General features: G+C 40.3%; 1 protein-coding gene across 1 annotated transcript; it reads left to right on the top strand.

Annotated features, from left to right (window-relative positions):
* Positions 1-6,814: 6,814 nt before the first annotated feature.
* LOC149716378 (uncharacterized) lies at positions 6,815-8,134 on the top strand. The gene has a single exon (XM_089844852.1). It carries the CDS (start codon positions 6,815-6,817, stop codon positions 8,132-8,134), a length of 1,320 nt encoding a protein of 439 aa, XP_089700978.1.

The raw sequence follows: 8,134 nt of genomic DNA on the forward strand, positions 1-8,134 counted from the left end.
CGTTGAGATTTTCTTTCTCAGAACGGTAAACAAACAAAATGGACGATATTACTCATTTCAAATTTGCCAATGAAATCACACTTTTTCTACAAGAATTATCACGATAATGCGAATATCCATTAGATATTTTAAGAAGCTATAGTAATTATACCCAGAAAATTTGGATAATGAATGAGGCATTTTACTTTTTTAGTTTCAATGAGTGAGAAAATTTTAAAATTTATTTCCTCACTTCTATGAACTCTTAATATTTATTTTGGTTTTAGGGAGGTATTTTTGAATATTTTTTTAAATGACGTTCTCTCAAAACCCATAATGCCCACTTTTTGTAAAAGAACTATTACCGTAGTTCTACAAGGCGTTTTTACATAGTATATAAACCAAGAAAATGTAGCTAATGAATGAGGCTATATATCTTTTTACTCTTTATTATTTTAAAAACTATATTTTTTCACGTCTGTGGATTTATCAATTGATTTCTTATTTTTGGTCCAGTATAAACTACTCAACGTTTTTGGGAGGTATTTTCGACCAACAATGACCAGCTGGTATTAAGAAATATGTTGAAATTTTATGGGACATATGATTTTGACGTTATACAATTCAAATTTTCCTGGTTGACATTTAAGACTTTCGTCAAGTAGGAGAGAAATAATAAGACGTTTTAAGCCTAGTTTTTACCGGGCAGAAACGCGTCGGAATTGGCTTTTCGATGAGTTTTACGAAAAACTTGTCGTAAAGCGAGAGATTTTCTGTAGATGTTCATGGACATTAAGTTCTATCTTAAGAATGCTATGGAAAAATAATTATAAAAACGGAAAACGGTAAACAATCACCAATGCGCTTAATTTGGCCTTAATGTGGGTATTTTAGCACTCTCCGTGTCTCGTCCTTGAACTAATTAGCCATAGTAGGCTAATATTTCTCTACTGGTAGTAGTATATAAATAAGAGTTCTGGATAAGGGAAAATGGGGATTGTTTTTAAATTTTGCCGCCTCATAGTACGGTAGAGGCCGCCAAAGGTAGTACGGAGGGTCCGTACACAATTAGACGAGGGGATTGGATTCTTACACCGTTTACAAGTACGGGGAAGACCGATTAGTTCTGGATAAGGGAAAATGGGGATTGTTTTTTAAAATTTTCCACCTCATAGTACGGTAGAGCCCGTCAAAGGTAGTACGTAGGGTCCGTACACAATTCGACGAGGGGATTGGATTCTTACGCCGTTTCAGAGTACGTTGGGGGGGGGGGAGACCGAAACAATTGTATGAAAATTATTTGCCTAATCATCGGTGCTTTCCCTGGTATATTACGGGAGACTGGTGTCGAGACAGAACGAAGAGTTCTCAAATTTCTCTTCCGAGAGAGAGAGACGACCATCCGAGAGAGAGAGAGAGAGAGAGGAAAACGTTTTCAATGTGTATGAAAGAGCGTGAATTATAAATTCTTCATAGGGATTATACGTACAACATTGACTATAGGGTATATAATTTTTCCGAACAATGGAAAATGAGGATTGTTTTTAATTTCACCGATCCAAGGGTACGGGAGAGGCCGACTAAATATTACGGTTAGTGCATACCTAGGAATCGATGGTGGATTCAAATATGGATGTATTTTTACCGGTTTAATAGAAAATCCAGGTATAATTATAAATTATCCATACCAGTTGTACAGTCTACATATATATACGATTCAGAAAATAAAGTACCAAGAATTCAAATTTATAATTGAGAAATAACCATAGCTTCTTTCGAAGAGAAAGGTTCAAAGTTCAACCAAATTTACTATATAAAGCCGATTTTCTAACTTTAACCATCATTCTGATTTATCTCAACCGAATCTCTTACACCTCGTCATTCGAATACAATCTAGACGATGTAAGTATGGTAGTCTATACCTTGATATTTTACAGTATTTACAAGATATTTTCGAAACTTATAGGAATCATCTCAAGACTTTCCCTATTTCTACCACCAAAGGGGTAACGGTTACTCCAGATTGTAACATTTTTATCGGAACTTTGGATGGGAGTGTGGGCATCGCTTTAACAGAAAGTCATTTCAAACAACTTCGGGACAAGAACGATCAAATATCTTCCTTCTTGGAAAGCGATTCCATTGAAAATTCTTCGTTTTTCTTCGAAGGATCAGAAACAAGACGAGTCCAGCTAAGCATTTTCCAAAATCGGAGAGTGGTGGACGTGAGAGAAATCATCCCCGGAACTGGGACGAATTATAGAAAGCAGTACCTAACCAAAAGGGGTTTTACCATATCGCAATACCCTTGGAAGACCTTGATGGACAAATACGACGAAGTCATAGCGTATCACAACGAAGTGAAACGGGTCTTCAAAAATATCAAACGAGACGTACTGGACCATATTACTGAATACGTGGATAAGCAATGCAATGGTTGTAAAATTGATCATCCCTCACAAAAACAACACGATTGTCTGATGATTGATTGGAACACCCGTTTAGACACGTATTTTGTAGACGCGATGGATACTATTAGTTATTCCGAAATTACCCATAAAATTGACACCTTTTTAAATGAGGATATTCGCGATGCGATTATGTCTTTCATTGTATGTAACGCTAAAAAGATGTTGTATAAAACTGAAGATTTTTAAACAATAAATAATTGGTATTAAAGTCTCAATTCTCTATATCGTAGCTCATTTAAAATCATGGACCCAGTTATGAAACATCCATTCACTGGGCTTGTCTCAGGTCCCACTCAATGTGGAAAGTCACATTTCATTGCCAATTTAATTAAGCATAATGCGTCCTGCATTTCTCGACCTCCCCAAAGAATAGTTTGGTGTTATACAGAGCACCAAGAGAAATTATTTAATTCCGTGTTGGAAAATAATCCTAACGTTGAGTTTCACGAGGGTTTATTAGACCCGAGCAATTTGAATCCCGAGGTTAGAAATTTTATAATCCTCGACGATCTATTATGCGAAATAGCTAATAACAAAGACGTCACTAACTTATTTATTCGAGGTTCCCATCACCGTAACACTTCGGTACTCATTTTAATGCAAAATTTGTTTTATCACGGGAAAGAAGTTAGGACCCTCAATTTAAATTCCCAATACCTCGTAATTTTTCGTTCGGCTAGAGACGTCTCCAGTGTCTTAAATATCGCTAAACAAATTTCCCCTTCTAATACCAAGTTTGTTGTCGATGCATTTCGTCAAGCCGTGGCGAAACCATACGGTTATTTATTCATCGACCTGAAGCCAAACACTGCAGATGAATATCGACTGCGAACGGGAATAATACCAGGGGAAGAAGCCGCTATTTTTGTACCGAAATAAAATGACTATATCAACATCAAAACGGGTGTGTAAAAACTTGAATTTTTTAAAATTTTTGAGCACTTGTAACGCGAAACAGAGGAAGGCTATCATCAAACTATCGAATCGTGACGCTATATTAGCCTTAGTCGAATGTTGTATAAATGTACTACGCGGTAACATTCAACTAACAGATACAATTGAAGAAACACCGTAATGTGTTGCATAAACTTTGTAGAAAAATTCCTCTCGCTAAGAGAAAACAGATTCTAGTTCAGAAAGGAGGTTTTCTCCCACTTTTATTAGCACCGTTACTCTCAATCGTTAGTTCAGTTGCAGGCTCTGCCATAAATCGTGCCATAAATAAATAAATGGCTCGGAAAATGATTTTGGTGTCCGAGGACGCTTTACGTCGAATGAAGAATACTACCACCGAAGATGTCGCTCTCGAATCGGACATACCATCCTTGGATAAAGAAATGAAAACTATTCTCGACAACCCTCGTATTTGCGAATCGGAGAAATTAACTTCATATAATCAAACTTTGCAACGACACATTGCATCTAATCGGAAACCAGTTGAAAAACAAAATAAATCAGTTAAAAAAACCTGGTACGAAGAAATTGCAACGTCTATCCCACCGTGCATGCTTTCTGACGCGATATCGTTGTACACTTGGACATTGAGGTATATTTCGTGGAACGAACTTGGCGAAATGGAAGTTGGGGGAAGGGTGGTGCCCGGAACTAACGTAGTGGATTTAATTTACGATGCGGTTAGAAAAACCATACCAAATACCGACCCAACGGGTTACAAAAGCTTCTACGAAATATTGCAAAATAACAATGTACCGAAAAAATTTATCAAAAACCCTACTAGAGCGCGTGTATTGAAATCATTAATGTTTAACGCGACACCACCCAAACTTAATCAATGGGTGACGATTTGATTGTAATTACAAATAAAACGTTTATCACGAGTTATGAGCCTTTATTTCCCTTTCATATCTCAAAATGGATGGTTGTACAGAAGTTGTAGCGCAAGGTATCGTGTCCAGATTATTTGAATCCTTTTCAAAAAATCCAAAAATATTAACCGGCGTCTTAATAATATTATGTTTCATAATAATCGAAGTTTTCGACTTCTTAATATTGTACTATGCGACACGCACATCCGGAAATAGTACCATTTATGGATAAGCTAGAAAATATTTATTACGACGTATCTGACTCTGGTGGGTACGTTGGTATTCGCGGATTGTATCGTTCAGCTAAAGAGAAGGGTCTCAAAGTGACGACAAAAACGTTAAGGAATTTTTACAAAAGCAAGATACCTATACTCTACATAAAAATACCAGGTGGCGATATAATCGAAATAAGACGATAGCGTACGGTATAGACGATCAATGGCAAGCCGACCTCATTGACCTCCAGAAACTTTCCAAACAAAACAAAGGCTATCGATATATACTTGTTTGTATAGATATTTTTAGTAAATACGCTTTCGTTGAACCGGTGAAAGATAAGAAAGGAGATACTATAGTAAAGGCGTTGAAAAAGATACTGGATGGTGAAAGAAAACCAAGGCGAATACAGAGTGACCATGGGAATGAGTTTGTGTGTAAAGCCGTTCAAGCTGAATTAAAATCACGAGGAATTGAGTTTTTCGCGACAAACTCGGAAGTGAAAGCCAGTATTGTCGAGCGATTTATCAGATCGTTTAAATCAAGGATGTATCGATACTTTACTGCGAAAAATACATATACGTACGTCGATGTGCTCCCCAGATTAGTTAGTGCTTATAATAACAGTTACCACCGTTCAATTAAATGTAAACCTATAGAAGTAACACCTCAAAATTCCAAAATCATTTGGAAGAATTTATATTGAGATATTGACTTCAGTCCCCCTGTGAAGTACGATTTTGAAATCGGAGACATTGTCAGAATAAGCAAAAACAAAGGGCTTTTTGAGAAGGATACGTCCCTAATTTTTCGGAAGAATTATTTCGAGTAATTAAGCAAATACCGAGACAACCGCCGGTATATAAACTCGAGGCGTTAAATCCGGAACCCATTTTGGGTGTTTTTTACAAAGAGGAAGTACAAAAGGTGGGAAAAGATCTCGAGACTTGCGCGTTCAAAATTGAAAAAGTGCTGAAAAAGAGAAAAAAAGCTGATAATACCGTAGAATTGCTGGTGCGTTGGAGTGGATACGGACCTCAATTTGGCAGTTGGGTGCAGGAAATTGACTTACAATGAGTTTCTATATCACTTTACCATCCGATTCATCGACAAAATACTTTCCCAACAATACTACGAGTAAATTTAGGACGTATCTTCCAGAAGTAGTAAAACTTAATGGCCCTTACGAAGTTGGATTAACGGAAATAAGTTATCCAAGAACCTGGAATAATGTGAGGGAAGAAAGATTTATAAGAATTTGGTCCACTGACGCTATAACTATGGAAACGGTAGTTGTTATTCCTAAAGGCAGTTTCTTATCAATTCGAGATTTACTCGGAATGTTGTTGTTCAATGATAGCACAATCAAATTCACGTATACTGCTAGTTTAAAACGCGTATCCGTTTTTATGGACTATAATTACACGATAAATATACCTGGTGATATTGCGGTTATGATGGGATTTACGCTTGACTCAAATGAAGATTACGTAATTACGGAATCCATGATGGCGCCTTATATCGTGGATTTGGATGCTGGATTACATTCTCTGTTTGTTTACTCTGACGTAGTTACAAATACGATCGTAGGGGATAGTAAAGTCCCTCTTTTGAGAATAATCAGCGTGAAAGGAAAAGACGGAGAAACTGTCGATGTGGAATTTGCTCGACCTCATTATCTGCCTGTAGCTTCTTCGGACATACAAACTATAGAAATTAACGTTATGGATGAACTGGGAAACCCTATACAATTCGAACGAGGGAAGGTGAACGTTACTCTACACTTCAGACCGCGGAGGACCTGGCTCACCTTATAATAATACGAGCTGGATGAGGTAACTTTCAGTTCAGTGAATAGCGGCGAATGACAAACATCATGGGACGACCCCATTACATTTCCGCCCTAAGCGATTATGAGGACTACTATTTAAACCAGGCTGGTTTCGGATCCATGCCTGTATATCGGGGTGTTCCTGTACAAAGAGGGTATGGATTAGGGAACATACTGGCTTCGGCCTTTCGGAGCGCCATGCCCCTTTTTAAACGTGGTGCTCAGTTTCTTGGAAGAAAATTTCTCGATACCGGAGCGAAAGTCCTGACGGACGTTGCTAGTGGTATTCCAATTAAAAAGTCTCTAGTGACTAGATCGAAGAGCGCCGGTAAAGAAACCTTATTGTCAGCTGCGAATGTGGTTAAGGAGATGACAGGATCCGGAATTAAAAAGAGGCGGAGGGTGCATCGCAAAGTCACTCGGGTTAAAGCTAAGAAGAGGAAAACATCGTGTCGTTCTTATTCCGATATATTTTCCTAAAGCCCAAGAATATGGCGCTGATGCATCCTAACTCTAGTGGCTGCGTCAATGGCGAATTGGATATTTTCCAAGTCCCGTTAACGCAAACGGGAATTATCAGTGGTGAATGGGTCGAATACTTTCCCATTTCCAGCATCAGCAACAATTCAAACTTAGTGGGGGACTTTAACTCGCCGTCGATTCATTGGCCTACCTGCACGACTTCGTTGGGTGTACGATCCGTGGAGTCTCGTCTGCTCACGGTTGTCACTGGCTGCCGTTTACGGCAACACGTCAGTCTCCCCACTCGCAGCCGTGGCGAGCATGTGCCGTCACTTCTGGATTTAGTCCTTACATTTGACTGGGATGTGGTGCATGGGCTTACCCATTTACCCCCTTTGGGTAAGGCGGACCATGATGTCCTAACCTTTTCGTTCCCAATCGACAGTGCTTTGCCGTCTCCATGCCCTCTCCCTGACCGTTTCGCGTATGGTCGCGGTGACTACGAGCTTTTTCGGGCCGCTCTACTTACCAAGGACTGGGATCGTGTGCGCCTGGCTCCCACCGTAAATGACATGGTTGAGCTCTTCGTGGCTCATGTTCTTGCTGCTCGGGCGGATAGTGTTCCCCTCATTGTTGGTCGGGTGCCCACACGCTCTGGCCTTTGTCGTGAGCCTTGGTGGTCCGCCGGTACAGAGAAGTTAATTTGGGCAAAGCGCGTTGCCTTCCGGCGCTACCGTTCATCACCGACTACGGCACATCGTCATGTGTTTGCACGCGCGCGTAATGATCTTACGCGTCATATACGTTCCGCTAAGTTCCGGTATGAATCTCGACTAGTCGCTGAGATTCCCGTCAATCCCAAGGCTCTTTACTCCCACGTCTCGCGTTCACTGAACCCCAGAGCTCATCTGTCGGTTGTCAACGACCCTGCTGGCGTTACGCTTCGGGACCCCGCTGAGATTGTTGAGGCCCTCAACATTTATTTTCAGTCGGTCTTTAATCCGGAACCCCACGAGGAGGCGGTTTATCTTGGGGACTTTATGTCCCGCGTCGCTTCTGACGAGACCGCGCTCCAAGTCGAAATGGAGCCCTCAGATTTGGGTTTGTCCTATGTGGAAGTTCGCCGCTACTTGCGCGGTTTGCGGCTCGACAAATCTCCTGGCCCGGATGATCTTCATCCACGGCTCTTGCGGGAGGGTGCCACGATTTTGGCTGCGCCCCTGTTGGCCATATTTCAACGGTCAATTTTGTCGGGTGTCGTTCCTGCTATTTGGAGGAGGGCAACATTACGGCTATCAAGAAGTCACCCTCTTCCTGCTCGGTCGCGAATTTTCGGGGCATTAGCTTGA

Source organism: Phalangium opilio, unplaced genomic scaffold, assembly GCF_054372755.1.
Source record: "Phalangium opilio isolate 3A_F unplaced genomic scaffold, DU_Popi_V2 ptg000009l_1, whole genome shotgun sequence".
Taxonomy (NCBI): Eukaryota; Metazoa; Arthropoda; class Arachnida; order Opiliones; family Phalangiidae; genus Phalangium; species Phalangium opilio.

Excerpts from the sequence above, each read along its gene's own strand:
- LOC149716378 (XM_089844852.1), top strand. The coding sequence starts at position 6,815 with ATGGCGCTGATGCATCCTAACTCTAGTGGCTGCGTCAATGGCGAATTG.